General features: G+C 46.2%; 2 protein-coding genes and 1 non-coding gene across 3 annotated transcripts; 1 reads left to right on the top strand and 2 right to left on the bottom strand.

Moving 5' to 3' along the window:
• The first annotated feature begins 1039 nt into the window (after positions 1-1039).
• On the top strand, positions 1040-1123 carry TRNAL-CAA. The gene has a single exon. It is a non-coding gene; the product is annotated as a tRNA-Leu (tRNA).
• Positions 1124-7962: 6839 nt separating this feature from the next.
• On the bottom strand, positions 7963-9563 carry LOC125549024 (uncharacterized protein At4g15970-like). Its single transcript, XM_048712525.1, has 3 exons — positions 9156-9563; positions 8702-9067; positions 7963-8531 (listed from the first exon to the last, which is right to left on the bottom strand). Exons 1-3 carry the CDS (start codon positions 9549-9551, stop codon positions 8040-8042), a joined length of 1254 nt encoding a protein of 417 aa, XP_048568482.1. The 5' UTR covers positions 9552-9563; the 3' UTR covers positions 7963-8039.
• A 5216-nt stretch (positions 9564-14779) lies between these two features.
• Positions 14780-16422, bottom strand: LOC125549025 (uncharacterized protein At4g15970-like). The gene is made up of 3 exons (XM_048712526.1): positions 15989-16422; positions 15540-15905; positions 14780-15457 (listed from the first exon to the last, which is right to left on the bottom strand). Exons 1-3 carry the CDS (start codon positions 16223-16225, stop codon positions 14948-14950), a joined length of 1113 nt encoding a protein of 370 aa, XP_048568483.1. The 5' UTR covers positions 16226-16422; the 3' UTR covers positions 14780-14947.
• Positions 16423-18292: the final 1870 nt, after the last annotated feature.

Consider the following 18292-nt stretch of genomic DNA (forward strand, 5'->3'; position numbering starts at 1 on the left):
TCTAGTGCTCTGCTCGTGTCGATCGAGCTCAGGCTGAGGTGCCGCAGCAATGGCAGACGCGCCAGCCACGAGAGGTCCGACGAGCGCAACAGCTGCGTGCCGAAGTCGCTTGAGAGGTCAAGGGAGCGCAGCCTCGAGAGGTTTCCCAGCTGCGGCGGGACCTCGCCGGAGATGCAGATGCCGGAGAGGTTGAGGTAGCGCAGGCTCCGGAGGCCGCCCAAGAACGCCGGTAGGGCGGCGTCGAGGTAGTTCCGGCTGAGGTCCAGGTGCCGCAGCCGCGAGAGGGAGAGGAGCGAGGGGCTTATCCGGCCGACGAGCGCCCCCTCGTAGAACCCTCTGTCGTCGAGCTCGGCCCCGCCCGGCGCGTTCCGGAGGCTGAGCGCGAGCACGCGGTTACTGCACCGGTATGCCGCCATCGGCAGCAGTCTGATCCTCGTCGCCAGGAGGTGAGGAGCCCTCCGGGGTCGCTCGTGAGCCGTCCCTGAAGGTTAGCAGCGCGTCCCGCTCCTCAGGCACGCAGGTCGGCGGGCTGAGCGGCGCGGCGTGCGTGGCCAGGGCCAGGGAGAGGACGACGACGATGAGTAAGAATTTGCTGGCGGCGGGGTGGGTGGAAGTGGCCCGCATGGCGACCCGACTCCGGAGTCCGGAGCATTGGCGAGTAGATGAGCTTGATCAATCGATCGGTGGTGGTAGAGATGATATGTGGTGTGTCGCACGCGGCACGCCTATGATGGTTGATGGAGACCAATTTCTCAGTGCCGACGTGCAGCCATCGTGAAGCCGCACTTTGACTTTGCCGGACCGGTGAACCCAGGCGTGCCGGTACAGCCGTACAGGGAGCCGTCGCCATGGTCTCTGCTCTCTGCTTGCCGCCGGTCTCCCGCTAGCTAGCTAGTGCCGGCAGATTGTGAGTCCTACCTGTATGTTTTTGTGCTGGCCGAATCCTACTTTCAAAACGCAAATGTAATAAGGGAAGTGAAGCCACAGCACAACTGGGTACGTACTTATAAATACGGGAAAAATTTTAATGAATATGGAAGTCAGGATGGCCGAGTGGTCTAAGGCGCCAGACTCAAGTTCTGGTCCTCTTACGAGGGCGTGGGTTCAAACCCCACTTCTGACATTTATTTTTTATTCCCTTTATTCTGCTTTATTTCACCATCTCTATACTTTTTTTGAAGCTTTCAGGCTTTTATTCCAGGTTAAGGCATGTCATAGAGAGCAAAATGCAGGACTGCACATTGAGATTAGTGATACACTCCATGGCAGGACAAGATCCCCTTCATGCCTAACACCTAAACAAGTGAAAAAAATACAAGCTCCAATATTACGAAGGTTGTAACCCTCTTGAGCTTGCTTGACCTACTAATCTTGAATATTCTAGGATCAGCTTCCTTATTGTGCTTGATGAAAGCATTAAGATATCCCTGATGGTCCAGTGGCCAGGGTAATTTTCAAGGTATCGCCTCGCCACAGTTTCTATCAGAACCTGATTATCTATTAAGAATTAGGCCTATGAAGATGAAGCGCCTTGGCAATTTGGGCACCCAGCTCCAAAGCTCTAGCTTCTGCCTGGATAACAAAAGTAGCCTTAGATGGCGCAGCAATGAAAATCGCCTCATGTTGCCCTCTCGCATGTTTGTAGACAAAGATGCCTATACCTGCATGTTGTTATAACCTCGTATAATTAGAGTTATCAGACAAAGAAATATCTTTTCAAGCAGCATCAGTAAAGACATTTGGCCCCTCCTTGAATCTGTTCATCTCAATCTGCAAAGAAAACTTCCCTGGTGGCAAGCTATCATTGACTCCTCTTTTTACCTCCCTGAGATCTATACTCCAATTCTTGCTCTTTCAACATAGCAGCTATCATTGACTCCTCTTTTTTCCTCTCTGAGATCTGTACTCCAGTTCTTGCTCTTTCAACATAGCCTTGGCTGCATTGATAACCTACAACACTTTCCACTCTCTTCTTGTTGAAAGCAATATCATTTCTTGCCTTTCCATATGTTCCATTAGATAAGAAATATGATAGCCAAAGAGTTTGATCTTGATAAGTTGTTGATATAGTGTTAATGACTTCAAGAATAAGATTTTGGTCCGTGGAAAGCAAGTATCAATTCTGATAGCAAGGGGAGATAGAAACCAAAATGATCTAACAAATTCCCAGGAAAATAACAAATGAATATCATCCTTCAACTGCCCACATCTTTTACAGAAAGGCTGAATATGAGATGATCTTGAAGCAGCTCTAGGAAGAGCCGGTCGAAGTAACCTCCACGCAAATGTCTGAATTCTAGGAGGCAAAACTTATCCTTCCATATAACCTATAACAGATTCTTCACAGTGCTGTGAAACTAGTATTTTGAATTTGACTGTTAGGGGACAAAACAGGCCCAAAATTATGGTACTCACTTTTAGTAGTGCAAACACCTGCAGCGTTATGCTTTCAGATATACCTGGCCGTCCCTCGGGCCGGGCCAGGCTTCGGGCAGGGCCTGACCAAACCCGAAGCAAAAAACCCAGGCCTGAACCCGGCCCGGCCCGGACGACGGGCCTAAAAAACAGGCCCAAGACCGTCCCATCACTGCAAAAGCCCGTCGGGCCTCGAGCCTCGGGCCGGTCCTCTTCGTTAAACAGCAAATATGACGGGCCCGGGCCTGGCCTTTGGGCTCAAAACCTAGGCCCGAGCCCGCCCCATGGACAAGGTCGGGTCGGGTCGGGCTGCCCATGGCCAGGGCTACTTTCAGATGAGTCTGCCACTAGAACCGTAATCATAGACAAGAATACCAAATACTAAGCTTGCATTATGAGAACCAAATAAACTATGAATGAGAGGAATATTCCAAATAAACCACCTTTACCACCTTTATACATTGTTTTGCCATTGCCATAGTAGAGATGATTATGTTGGGTTTGGCAGATTATCCAATGTGTTGGGGTTTGGGATCAATTCCCAAGCACGTTGTATGTGCTGCCCAATTTAACTTTTGTAGACATCAAAGCTATCAGATATGCTTAGGTGATATGGGATTTCGGTGGTACGATTGCATTCCACCTGAAATGCAAAGCTGTTTCACGGACTGAGCAGACGAAGGGACAAATATCAACACCGAGGATTTGCTTCTTAAGGGCATCTCCAACGCTGACTCTCAAATTGGACATGGTATCCATCCGCAGACCGGTGGAGACCAGCCGTAGACACTGATTCGGAAGCCGGCCATCCAACCATGTATCTCAAATATCCATCTATGTTAAACTTAATCTGTGCTCGGCTAAATAACCTTCCGCCAAACATGTCAAAATAACCATGTGATTCTTTTAAAAAATAACAACGATGATTTAGTAGCCTTTTGTTTGGCGGAGGGACTACTAATCCACGTGCTAGCATGGCTTCCGCTAAATGCTTCAGCATTTGAACTGGCTTCCGCCAAATGAAGCACGAACTAGTAGCTTGCTTAAGCATTTGAACTAGCTTCCGTCAAATGAACTAGTAGCCATCGTGCTTGCTTTTGCGAAATGAGCATTTGAATAAAAGTGTAGTGGCTTTCACCAAGCGCCAAGCTTGCTAATCCTTCCACCAAACCACATGCATCAACGGCCTTCCGCCATCCGGACCGAGAGGAAAGGGGTACATGGTGGCATTTTATTGATCATGTGGATGTCCGGACTCCCACAAAGCCCCCCTTTGGTTTGTTTCTGATTTGTGGGAAAACGGACGTCTGGACACGTCGATGGCCCGATGGGTTACCGTGTTGGATGGGAAAATGTATCTGTACATGTCTGTTCAAACGGATGCGGGCAGTTTGAGGGTCTGCTTTGAAGTTGCCGTAAGCAACACTGTTCTCACTAAGATTCTTTTTGAGCATTTGTCAAGCGAACAATTTATTATTTCTGTTTTTTTGAAGCTGCGGAATCTCACATCGACTTCATGACGAAACCTAATTTCCTCACAAACTGCATAGTCCATACAAATTACAGGCAAACCTCTCTGGTTGATTATGATGCCAACTTCGTTTGTCACAGCCCAGAAAAAAACATAAACCATGGAAAAAAGTACTTGCTTGTCATGCGATGAGCTTTGCAAAGGGCAAGTAATCACAAACATCATACATATAGTAAGCTCATTACTCATACTTGTGCATGTGCCTAGTTCGACACAGACCCCCCAGCGGAATTTGGAAGCAGGCATATACCCCTTACTTTCTATAAAATTATCAAGAGACGTTGTTTTATTGTTCCTCAATTGGATAAATGTAACTACCTTCTATCCTTGAATGAGCCCACTAATTTGAGAGCAGGTATGAGTTTCACCGGACATCATGTTGCCGATGACTTTTCTTTTAAAGTGTGCTACTCTTGCCCATCTTGCCCAAGGTAAGTTAGGTGTACTGTGCATCCAATGCATGAACTTTATCAGGATATGCTTATTTTTAAACCTCTAGATCTGATCCCAAGTATCTTTCTTAAAAAAATCTGCAGATAAAATCCCAAGCCAGTTGCCAATCATTCCCGCTAGCTTTTTTATTTACTAGAACAGATATCAATATATCAATTCCTTGGATCATCCATTTTGATGCAAGACATAAAGTGCACTAAGCGGAAAGTCAAAACTTATTGTCAGAACTTATCTGGTATGTCTTACCCTGCCGCCTTGTGTACTGTGACCCATTAAGGAGCCGGTAAGACATTCATCCATTTGAAAAATGAAATGTTGGAAAACCTCTCTTGGAAGAATCGACCCCAACAATGGTAAACCTAAATAGGTTTGAGGGAAAGAAACAACCCTCACACATTTGGGTACGAAAATCAGCATGTAGCCAGAGATACACCATAGGACTACCTCAGTCTCGCGACCAACATAATTTATTCTTGAGGAGTATGTGTCAGGTTTGTTTCACTCGATAAATACCTAGAGGATAGATTGGTTGATCCAGCATGGCGTCATCCCATGAATATCTAGAATATGGAACACTAGTAGTCCTATGTAGCAATTTTCATTGCTTTCATGATGCTTCATATCCCTAAACTAGGCCTCATGCTCTTCCTTTTGAGTTCTCTAATTCCAACCCTTCGAACCAATGAATAATGGGAGCAGAAGGATGCATGTTGTTGAGGGCGTACATTCTCCTACTTGATGGGTGAGAATGGATGTGGAAATACATACATATATATATATATATATATATATATATATATATGGATGCAAACATGCACGACATTGAAGGCATGTTTGAAGGTTGGCCCATGGCATTATACTATTTATTATTGTCGGCATTCTGGGATCGGGGGTGCCCAGACTTGCCTGCCTGCGGCCCAGGGCGTGGCTCCACCAACGGCCTAGTACGGCCCATCTTCAGCAACAATAACTCAAGACCCTCGCAAGGGGCCAAGTCTCACGAGGCGGACGACACCAAGACCTCCCTGGGGCAGCCTCACTAGGCTGGCTCCTGAGGAGCGGAGATATCTATGCAGGGAGCACCTCGCGAGGTTCACGTGACATGAACCATGACGACCAAGGCGAGGCGAGCGCCAGCGGGCGCAGTGTACCAGTTTCCTATTTGGTGCTAAGGAGGCAAGCGCAGGTGCAGGGTCCCGAGGCATCAGACAAAGGTTTCCATATCGATGCAACAAGACCAAGACCAGCGGGACGGTAGGACGGAGGTTGTCGCGGAGCCCACAGCAGCATCACCACTAGAGCCTTTGGCAGGCGAAGACTATCTTTTGTCAGGATAGTTTGTACTAGTTGTCCCCCTTCAAACTTGGCCATTGTGGGATTCCTTCCCGCCTAACATTTGAGAAGAGGACCAAGGCCACTATAAATAGGACCTAGCCAACACCGTAGTGGAGGATCGACTCATCTTGCAGAGAGAGAGAGAGGGGCATCTGGGATCGGATTCATTCCACCCTAACGAGCTCACCAGTTCATCGAGCCCAAGAACACCTCGCCTTCTGAGGTTGTTCATCCATTGTATTAGTTCATCCTCAGCCCCGCGAGGCAATCCACCTACAAACTGGAGTAGGGTATTACACCGCAAGGTGGCCCAGACCAGTATAAACCCTCGTGTCTCTTGTTCTTTGGATCCGTCGAGCTAGGCCGTGAAATCGCTGAGTGAGCGAGCAAGGAAGAGAGTGTTCTTGTGCGCACCCCAGAGTTTGACCTCACAAGGGTTTGCCGGAACCCGTAATCCGACAATTATAATTATTCCATGTTAGAAATTACTTTTTGGATACCATCTCATGGTTCATCTTAACTTGTATTAAGTGTGGCTTCCATGCTTCTATCATGAATGATTGGCACTATCTTGTCCATACATATTGGATGGACTCTTCGGTGTATTGAGAGAGAGAGAGAGAGAGAGAGAGAGAGAGAGAGATTTGTTGATGAGGGACTTGCTATTATCTATCCGAACTCACTCGAACTCGGACCACGAAAGGAGACACAAGCCACCGTTCTTTATCCACTATGAACACTCATGACCAATTCGCACACATGAACACATTATGATTGGCGACTTGCACCTAATGTGTCTCATGTTTATTCCATTTTCTGGTGACTATAATTAAATGACATGTTGTTGCCTAACCTAAGAAAAACAAGACAGGTAGACTAGCTAGCTTGATTACAACTCACATACAATGACAGAAATGACCTGGACTATTCCTATGTGGCTTCTACACATACGTGTTTGGATGATTCCTACAATCACCTCTCGATCCTAACCTTTGAATCCAAACCACATCTTCACATATATTGTGCCTTATATTGGTAAGCATATAGCCTCATGCAGGAACTCAAGTTAATTAGTGTGCATCCATCTTCAGTTGGCCTTCATATTATTGTCGAGATGCACAAACAACTTTGACATGACTAACATGTACACATACATTTGTGTCATGCATACTCTAATGACACTAAAATAAAGACATATATGTTAACCTTGTTATAACCACTTCATCACAGCAACCATGGGTCATCACCACCCATACCCACCTCGGCAAGATGAAGAAAAGAGAGGAGCTATTGCGGAAAGATTCTATCATGGCAATTCAGGTTTCACGTAAAGCTATCGTAGAGAACCAAACCGAGATCCATCTGAGCATCTCAGTTGTTCGATTGAGAGCGTCACACCGTTTAGTAACCACCGGAGTATTCTCCAGTGTTCTGAATAGTCACACACTCGTTAGTCGGGGTAGGACTAGACCACTTACCTTGGTTGTGGCTCGGACAACTCTGTGTTAAATTACGCATATGGAATCAACGAGGATTTCCCACGTGTATGTTGATGTCCAAGGATTATCCAATTATTCCAAGGACTTTGACATTCGTGGGATCTTTTATCATACATTTTTTTTAGTTTAGAACTCTCCAGTTTTTAAGAACCACAATCCCCCCCCCCCCCCTCTCCCATATATTGACCCACGCATTTTCAAAGTTAGAAACCATAAACCTTTTCATTATCTTGACGGTCTGTCAAAGAATATCAATGTTGAACAATTTTCAAATTTATAATGTTCATGTTATGAAACTGGAATGAAATATCGACGAAACTTTCTGACCCATTTTTTATCGATAAAATTTCAAATGGTTCTCAGTAACCTCATCGTGGTTTCATGTTTTCACATAGTTTTGGTTCACGTTTTAGCGGATTTCAAAATTTTGTTTCCAAAACTATATTTTATCTATGCAGGTACCATAAGGTTTCCAACAACTTTCATTGTGGTTTCATGGGTTCATATGGTTTCGGTACGTACTTTGGTAGATTCAGTTTCGATGTAGTTTTGTACTAGCTAGTTTGAGTTCCGCTCGGTTTTACTGGAAACCTTCTCTTAAAGTGTTTCACAAAACTAATGAAAACCTCAAACAAACCTTAGTGAAACATCAGTAAAACTGAGGCGTTACCGTGTAGTAAAATGGAAAGGACTTAATAACAATGGAAAACGGACCCAACTGAAGGGGGGGAGGGGAGGTAATTCTCTTTCGTTCTTTTTGCATCTGGAATGCTAGATTGTGTTCTTATAATACTCCATTTCACTAATTAGCGTTTTCCCATCGACGCCTTGCACTTGGTGGGGAACGTCCACTTGAACTTGTCCGATGGCGTCTTGCTTGTGTAGTTCTTCCAATCGGCAATCATGTTGGTGAGGTCGTCCACCTTGTTCTCGAGCCCGATGCAGCAATTGGCGTGCATCGTACATACCTTGTCCATCTCTTCGTGGAACTGGCAGAAACCGCCAAAGATCACCGTATCAAGGAACACGAACTTGATCTGTAGGTCACCGGCTGCGAGCTCGGCCTTGATCTCGTTCAGCACTCCTTGGTCATGGGCGGAGGGGAACCGCGACCTCGCTGCCAGCCAACGACTTAGCATCTCCACCGTCCGGTTTGTCGACCTAATGTAGTAGAAGCCGCCGTTTCCCACATTTTGTAGGTCCTCGGCATTGCCGTAGAAGCGGTCGGTCGACATGGCCACGTCGGCGTAAAGGCTGATGTGCCGGAACGGGTTGCGCAACCACATGACATCCACATCCTGCCATCAATAATATTAACTGAAGATGCATAACCTAGACATAGTGTGTGATCTTTCACTCTTTGAAATAATAAAATGTAACACAACTAAAAAATGAAATGAGAGAAAAAAGAGAATGCAATGTTTCTCAACGGTTTGTGAAATTGTTAGAGGCATGCGGGGTAGCTTACGGTGGAGAGATAGTTGTAGCCAAGTTGGAGGATACGTTGTGGGACCTCGAGCCTGGCCCAGATGAGCTCGAGATAGCTCTTGGTCATGAAGCTGTTAGCGGAGCTAACGTTGGCGGAGGTGACCTCATGGAGGTAGCAGTGCGGGTGCACGGCCTGGCAAAGTGCCAAGGCGCCGGGGTCGGCGGCGACGATGAGGGTGTGGTTGAGGAGGTGCGCGATCCCGTCGCCGTCGCGGAAGCTGCCGAGGAAGAGGTCGAGGAGGGAGCCTGGGCGCGCCCACGCCTCGTTCACCGCCGTGATGATCACCGTCCCGTCGTCCATGGCAACCTTTGGCAGCAGCTCCGCGAGCCCCGGGAATGCTTCCTCCTGCATGGCGGAAATCGGTTAGTTTCTCAACCACTGTGCATACAGTACCATGCCATGCAACACACTGCGAATGAACTGCGCGACGTACCTTTTCGCCGCCCGAGCCGTCACCTGGGAGGTTAGTAGCATTGCTAGTAGCCAGCTGGTGAGTCGATCCATTCCAGAACTGGAAGCTCGATATGGTGGCCAGCTGCACGCCGACCCGATCGGCGGCGAGGAAGAAGATCAGCACCGTGGGGAGAAGGGCCCCGAGGAGGAACGAGACCGCGTGGCTGACGCCGGCCCCGTTGCGCTGCTTTCCCAGACGGCTCGTCATGTCCATTGCCATGACCCAGAGCCGCTGTCGACTTGCAACCCAACTGGCCTGCAGATGTATACAGCTAAAAATGGCGCCACTTGCATGCCAACTACCCCTGCACACGACGCTTCCACCACGAACGCGAACGCACACGGCCGGAAGCTCGTCACCCTCCAAGGCTTCCATTTTTGCCTTATACTTTTTTTTGAAAGATTCAGCATGTTGCTGTGGTTCAGTTGATTTTTGCCTCGTACTTATAACACCTCCTCTCGTCACTCCAGGTGAAAACCTACCTGCAGCTGCACGGCTGCACGCATGGACCAAAGAGCACGGTGTTTTGGGCTGTTTTCCGACTTGGCAATGAAATGGCGCCATGGGGTATCTCGGCGACATTCTGACTTTCTGATGGCCACCATGGCGTACGTGCTGGGCACGATGATCCGAGGTGAGTTGGCAGCATGTGTTCGCGATAACAAAGACTGGCACTTCAATCATGTTCAAGGCTATCTGTAGCCAAATTTTAATCCCATTTGGCGGGGAACCTGAATTTTCTAATGCCCACGATATCCACCAGTTCATTGTTGCTTGGAGACCTCGAAATGGTATTCTGGTATAAAGAATTCGTTGCAGCTATACAGTGCTTGGAAAATGCAGAAAGGTAAAATATCCAATTTGGACCCCACCCACACCTCAATGTATTTTCATAAGCACTCTATTAGCTTATATGGAAGTTGCCTGATTTTTAAATTTGGTTAGTCAATTTTTTTTACCTTTGATTGCTGCTCCAAGATACGTGTTCTTTGTTTTTTTTTCCTGTTGTGTGTAGTCTCAGATTTTGGGTCGAAAGGATTTGACTGACCAATGTTTTGAGTTAGTCGATTCCTTATTGGACTGAAACCCGTTATGTGTTTTCTTATTGGGCTGTTTCTGTAGGTTTTTTTACCTACACAAACAAATATGGGTTTCACCTCTAGCCTATCCCAACTTGTTTGGGACTAAAGGCATTGTTCTTGTTTTTGTTGTTGTTGTTGTTGTTGTTCTGTTTGTGTAGGGTTTTTTCTTCTATTTTTGGTTGGTTTTTTATGTGCATGTTTGGGATGTTAAGTGAGTATAAAATTTGCATGCAAAAACTATAAAAATATTAAAAACGTGCAATTATATGTTTCTTTCTTACATATTAAAAACGTGCAATTTCAGTGCAAAATTGTGTCCCATTTTTTTTAATTTTCTTCATTCTAAAAGGTTAATACGCCACTGATCCATTATTCTGTAGTAAACTTTTTTTTTCTTTTTATTTTATGTCTATTTTAGTTTCTTTCTTCTTTAAGTGTAATATCACTGCCACTATTTCATTCAATCGTAGGAAACTATTTATTTTTGAGATATTCCACTATCACGTGCTTATTCTTGCATATTTTTAAAAAGCACATCTTTTGTGTATATTGTGTGTAAATATTGTCATTATTTTGTTTCATTTTTAGGGGACATTTTCCTTTCTTCTTAAAGGGTAATACCAATATTACTAATTCATTCTTCCTTAGAAAACATCATTATTTTGATTCTGTTTTAGTTTTTATTTCATTTTGTTTCTTCTTATAGGGTAATACCAAAGAGAAATTCATTAAAGCATAGGGAAAAATTATTTATTTTTTTATTTATATTTCATTTTTCTTCTTAAAGGGTAATAGAAAAGACACTACTTCATTCTTTCTTAGAAAAACATCATTATTTTGATTTTATTTTACTTTATTTCATTTTTAATAGTAATACCAATGTCACTAATTCATTCCTTCTTAGGAAACTACCTTTTTTGGAAAACCCCACTATTGCATGCTTATTATTGCATATTATTCAAAAAACAATTATTTTGTAAATTATGTGCAAAATTTGTCATTGTTTGTTTTAGATTTTATTTCATTTTCATTCTTTTTAAAGGGTAATACCAATGCCACTAATTCATTCTTACTTAGAAAACTTCATTATTTTAATTTTTTGTCTTTATTTAATTTCCTTTTTTAAAGAGTAATAACAAATCCATTTATTCATTTTTTCTTAGGAAACTAGATTGTTTTGATTTTTTTAGTTTTTGTTAAATTTGTTTTTCTTAAAGGGTAATACCAAAGCTACTAATTCATTTTTTCTTAGGAAACTATATTGTTTGTTTCTTCTTTAATGGTAAAACCAATGCCACTAATTCATTCCTTCTTTGGAGACTACCTTTATTCTGAAAATTCCACTATTATATGCTTATATTTTTTTACATAAATTGTGTGCAAGTTTTTTTCATTTTTTGTTTGATTATTTTTCATTTATTTTCTTCTTATAAAGTGTAGTACCAATGTCACTAATTCATTCTTTCCTAGAATACTTCAATATTTACATTTTCTTTCATTTTTTTTATTTTCTGTTTTAAGGGTAATATCAATGCCACTAGTTCATTCATTTCTGGAATTTTTTTTACCAAAAATCCACTATTATATCTTTATTCCTGCATATTATCAAAAAGTGCATTTTTTTTGTTTAAATGGTGTGCAAATTTTGCGATCTATGTACTCTAATTTATTTTTGATTTCTTTCTTCTTGAGGGTTAATTTTGTATTTACTTTTGTTCTTTTTACTGGGTATTGCCTGCATGTACCCGGCCTTCGGCCTTGGGAGTTGAGTTGGCGATAACAGAGATCAATTTGCACTGCACCGGCCAAGGACGAAAACTAGGTAGATGGAGACGGATGCACGCATGAAGGATTAAGTTCATCTTTACTTACCAAGTATCATTATCATGGTACCTTATTAAATTCATACATATCCTTGCCTTAAAAAAAGGCCATAGATATCCACTTTCACACAAAAGAACAAGATCCCCTGGTTTCCCTCCCGTCTTTGCCAGCTTTCAGCCATGTACAGTGAAGAAATTAAGCTCACTATCTGCAACTTGTGCACGCAACAGGTTTGCCGACGAGGAAAGCTTGCAGGTGGTGCATGGTTTTCACTACGCATACGCACTCGGCCCTTGCTCAAAGACAACATAGAACTGCTTTGAAGGCAGGGCAACGGGAAACGTCCCCCATGACAAAGGTGAGTGCTAGGCGCCGGCGCGCCGGCTCAGATTTGGGCCGGTTACACGCTAGCCGTCTGATTGACTCCCATAGTCATTAGATGGGGCTTGTTCCTCGTCGTCTTTCTCGCGCAGCACATGAATCTGAGAAGAAAATGAGGGAGACTTGGCGGCCACCCTCCCCCTCCTCTGCATCGGGTGCGCGCGGCTCGTCCCATCACCATCAACAGTCGCCGCCGACGCTCGCCCCTTGCCGCTTCTGCCCATCCCTTCCTCCTCACCCACCTGTAGAATCAGTGGCGACGACAACCTGGTTCGCATGCAAACAACGGTGGCAGCAAAATCTGACGCTGGCTCCAGCAAAGAAAGAAAACGGTGGTAGCACAAATTGCGAAACTTGGATGTTGTTCCAGCAATTCAAAAACGCCGGTGGTAGCATAAAATAAAGCTCGTTCCAGCAAAGCCAAACGCTAGTGGTAGCAAAAATTGCAAAAGATGGGCGCTGGTTCAAGCAAACTCAAAACACTCATAGTAACAAAAAAATGGTGCTAGATCCAGCAAGAAAATAAACGTTGGTAGCAAAAATGTAAAATTAGGAGCCGGTTCCATCAAATCAAAACGCGAGTAGTAGCAAAATTGGAGGCCGGTTCCAGCATTTGGTCGCCGCCGGTGTAGCACTTGGTGGTCGTGGTCACCACCATCCGCCTACCCGTTGTAGCTCCTCCGTCCGCCGGTTGCAGCTCCCGGTGTGGCCGGTTGCAACTCTTCGGTCCACCAATTGCAGCTCTCCCGGCGTGATTCTCCTCCGTCCGCCGCCGTCCCTATGGTCCATTTCCTTTGTCTGTAGCGACAGTGGGTCGTCGAAGGAGCGGGATGGAAAGGGCTGACGAGCTATGCAACATAGAAGAGAAATCTCGTCGGAGAGAGGTGAATAGAGGAGCAGATGGGGTCCCGCCGGCGACGGGCTCGCCGGAGAAGCCATGGCGCTGCTGGAGTCTGGATACAAAGAGAGAGGGGCGAGCGGAGATGGAGATGTGCGAGAAATCTGAAAACAAGTTGTGTGAGGAGAGGATAAAGGGCCTGTTTGGTTAAAGACCTGGACATTGTGCCTGGGCAAAATGGATACCTGGAAGGAGCCTGAGTGGATGGAAAATTCTGCCTGGCGCACCTTTGTTTGGTTGATGTCCTTTGCATGCTGCTGTCGCCTGGGTACTTAAATATAATAATCAAACATCCAACCTTACTGCTACTTGTTGCTTATTACTGCCAGGCTACACCAGGCGGAAGGAAAAGGACGCCTGGCTCAGGCTGATCAAACTGCCTGGACTAAACAATTCTTCTCTTTCAATTGGGCCAGGATAATCATCTATATGTTGGTAAGACTCTGCCAGGCACGGATTTCATTTTTCAGGCATGAACCAAACAAGTACGAGGCACACTTCAGGCATAGTCGCAAATGGTGTCGTGGACACAAACCAAATACACCCAAAATGCGTGTGGTGGAGGAGAGGATAAGAAAGGGACGTGTGTGTGAGCCCTCATGGCCGTGTGGCGTGTACGTGGCCGAGAGACCGGTCGAGCGTTCGGCCGGCCTGCCACACAGAAACATTTCCTGAAGATAAAAGGTACACGTACGTGACCCAACCGTACGTGCAGTGGCGAATCGAAAAGAAAAATGAAGGATGGGCTGTGGGCTCAAATTTACGATGATTAAACTAAATTGGCATCATCAAAGAAAATATAGTGTCATCTAGTAGAAATTCACATATCAAACATCTATTCTTCCGGGCATGGTCCGACTTTTGTCGTGGCTTGACTATCTGCTCGCCCGGGCATGGTCTGGGACTGTGCACGTATGCAGCTGCTAGGTTTGTGGCAAGTGGAGGAGACATCATATAATGACTTCGGTTGGGTGGTGCTTCTCAAATATCCGGTCTTGAGCTCTAGGGTGAAAACTCTAAGTCTGGCCCTTGTTGGTTGGTTATACTTGACAATGGCGGCTTCTTTTAAGTCGTTATCTTGATGAAGACATTGTTTTACAGTTTACTCGACGGTGATCTTCAGGGTGAAAACCCACGATTTGACCTTCGATGGTTGGATCCGGCAACAACGGCATTTGTGTGTTATTTCCTTCATGGAGGTGCCGTCTTTGAAGAACCTTTCTCGTAGTTTGTGTGTTATCAAAAAATGGATGGTACAGATGGTCACTGTGGTATATCATCTATCACTGTTTCGATCATTCAAGACTTATTTTTCATCTTTTTTTTGTGCGGCTAGGCATAAGCTTTGGTTTTATTTGACTTTTCTATTTGCCGGCATGACTATATATAGGCACTCCTAACTATGCAGAGACTAGGTGTGCTCGTTATGAATGTACTCCCTCATTGCTACATTATGAGACAATAGAAAACACCCTTTATCGAAAAAGCATCTATTCTTCTGTAGAAATATCTTCTAAAACTGTCGAAACCAAATCACTGCATAAAAGTTCGTAATTAAGGTCACTACAGGAACCAGTAAAAAGCCATTATGCCGGTATTTTCATCGTCGCCGCACACTTGGCGGGGTACGTCCACCTGAGCTTGCTGCTCATCTTCTCCGGCGGCGGCAGGCTCGAGTACCTCTTCCAGTCGGCGACCACGTTCCGGAGGTCGTGCATCTTGGTCGCGAGCCGGAGGCAGCAGTTGGCGTGCATCGTGCACACCCGGTCCATCTCGCCGTGGTACTCGCAGAAGCCGTCGAAGAGCGCCGTGTCCAGGAACACCAGCTTTATCCGCAGCTCGCCGGCGACGAACTCGCCCTTGATCGCCTCGAAGACCTCCTGGTCGTGGGCCAGCGGCCGGAACCGCGACCTCGCCGCCCGCCACCGCCTCACCATCTCCACCGTGCGGTTGGTCGACCTGACGTAGTAGAAGCCGGTGTTGGGCGCGTTCGTCAGGTCCTCGGCGTCGCCGTTGAACCGGTCGGTGGAGACGGCCATGTCGGCGTAGAGGCTGATGTGCCGGAACGGGTTGCGCAGCCACAGCACATCCAGATCCTTCATCATAACAAATTTTACTTCATCCGTCGAAATGTACGACGAGAAATTTAGAGGCGTGTACGTGGCTTAGCAAGCTTACGGTGTAGAGATAGTTGTAGCCGAGCTGGAGGACGCGGTGCTGCAAGGTGAGCTTGGACCAGACGAGCTCGAGGTAGCTTCTGGTCATGAAGCCGTTGGCGGAGCTGACGCCGGCGGCCATGACCTCCAGGAGGTAGCAGTGGGGGTGCACGGCCTTGCAGAGGGCCAAGGCGCCGGGGTCAACGGCGACGATGAGGGTGTGGTTGAGGAGGTGCGCGATCCCCTCGCCGTCGCGGAAGCTCCCGCGGAAGAGGTCGAGCAGGGAGCCGGGCTGCGCGAACGCCTCGTTCACCGACGTGATGATCACCGTCCCGTCGTCCATGGCGACCCTCGGCAGCAGCTCCGCCAGCCCCTGGAATGCCTTCTCCTGCGATTGTGGCCAAGCATGCAAATCGGTTAAGCTCCCAGCCTTCACGGTCATTTCACACACTACAAGTGAACTGTACGTACCTTTTTGTCGCCACCATCCGAGCCATTGGTCGGGAGGTCGGCAGCATGGCTAGTCAGCTGATGAGCTGACGATCCGTTCCGGAACCGGAAGGTCGATATGCTGGACAGCTGCTCGTCGACCCGGTCGGAGGCGAGGAAGAAGAGCAGCACGGTGGGGAGGAGAGCCCCAAGGAGGAACGAGAGCGAGTGGCTGACGCCGCCGCCGCAGTCGTGCTGCGTGCTCCTCAGGCTGCCCATGCCGATCGCACCGGAGCAGTACTCGTCGGTGGACGTACTTGTTGCAAAGGCCCGGGTAAGACTACTACGTCACTTGTTGTCGATGGGCTTGGCTGAATATAAGAGTACTACTACGGTAGTACCATAGATCTCTAGGATGAACGCGAAGCAAGGTCAATCCTAGTGCGTCTTACAAGGAGTACTATAGTACTACTCCTACTAGCTAGTCGTGTCTTGATCTCCTCAAACGCCGACCAGGCACGCGAAGCAAGGCCGTTAATCCGAGTGCCTCCGTGCGCATCCATTCCTTAATTTGAGTCAGTATAGCCGGGCAGTCGTGTACTGCACGCGAATGCATTCGCCACTTCCTTCCGAGTAGTGCTAGACCTACGTCCCTCTATAAAAGAAATATAAAAGTGTTTAGATCATTACGAACGGAGTACTAATTACAGATTTAACGTCATTTGTAACACTAATTACAGGTTTAACGTAATTTGTAATGTGGAGGTTTTTTACTGGAGATGGAGCGGGAAGGGGCATTCCCGTGCAATTCAGAGGGAGAGAGTTGATTAGGAAGTTTACGGGATGCGGAGTATTTGAACCCGAGCTCACATGCTCCCTGATGGACAGTAAAATTCAAAAAAGTAATAAAAAAATTCAAAATTCTGATTTTTTTTGCGATAAACATTGATGAAAGTTTTAACTGCCTGCAAATTTTTGTGATGAAATGACATTCGTGTAGGTTTGGGCAAAAAAAATCACTGCTCCGAAAAGACTATTATTCGAAGCATTTTGGAGCATCGATTTTGTTTTGTTTGTCCATACCTCCACGAATGTTATTTCATCACGAAAATTGCAAGATGTTAAAACTTTCATCAATGTTAATCACAAAAAAATCAGATTTTTTAGTACTATTTTTGTTGGATTTTACTGCTCATCAGGGAGCATGTGAGCTCGGGGTCAAAAGAGCACTTTCGAAGTTTACATAGATAGTTCTGTAACTGCCGGATGTAGGATTTTCGCTTCCTTCCCATATGCATATACGTGCTTCCGCCTGCCAGTATCGGATTTTTTTGGTATTTTCCGTCAATACCAAGGCACAAATGCTCATATATACACAGACATGCACAATAAATCTTACCCTTGTGAACACCACTAAAAGACTGAGCCATTGGATATTGTTGAGATTAATGATGAGACCACATGTACCTTGGTATTGACGGAAACACCTCTCTCCTTTGGAAGAAATGTTTCGCCTCTACTTGACACACAGGGTGTCAAACGTGGTGTTCGTCGTTCTCTGTTGGATTAATACAAGGATATATACACCCGTTCTGATAACCATCCATTCACAAGTTGATTCTCTGAGATGTAATTCTTGTGGTGTTTATCTTAGGCTCGGACCAGGATGTCCCCAGTCTCACTTTGCACGCAAGCATCTATTTCAGGGTCTCCCCGTTTCCAGATTGGATCTCGATGTGTACTCCAAACGCTGATTCACATGGGCGTCGTTAGTCTTAATGCACCCTCGATTCACATGGATTCGGTGTGTGTGCGTGAGCCGGGCAAAGAGCATTGTACGAATAACGGTTGTTAAACCCTAGATGTAGGAGGCGAAGGTTCTGAGCATCTGGCCGCGGCATCTGGCGCTGTGTGATAGCCACGCGGCCACGCACGCTCTCTCCTGCTCGTCCACGTACTACGTGGAAGAGGCCGCTGAACGAGGCGCGAATCTCTGAGATCGTCCCATGCTTTTCGCCAGTCCGTGGGCGGAGTATACGACAAGAAACAGTTGACTCGGGGATGGAGCTCCGAAATTCATGCAGGCTGTCGACGCATTCTATCTCTCCAGCGGCCAGGTGTACGTACGTGATTATGCCACCGGATCTGATGGTCTTGGTACGAGGCGAGAGGCAAGATGCCACCATGTGCGCGCAAAGAGGTTTGCATGAAATGTCTATGTACAGTCCGATGCTCAACAGATCATCAAGCTTTGTGAAGGTGGCAGCTATGCACAGGGCCGGTCCTATGATTTCGGAGGCCCGGAGCAAAACTTAAATTCAGAGCCCTTAACGTAGACATCATAAT

This window comes from Triticum urartu, chromosome 3 (genome assembly GCF_003073215.2).
Source record: "Triticum urartu cultivar G1812 chromosome 3, Tu2.1, whole genome shotgun sequence".
In the NCBI taxonomy this organism is placed as follows: Eukaryota; Viridiplantae; Streptophyta; class Magnoliopsida; order Poales; family Poaceae; genus Triticum; species Triticum urartu.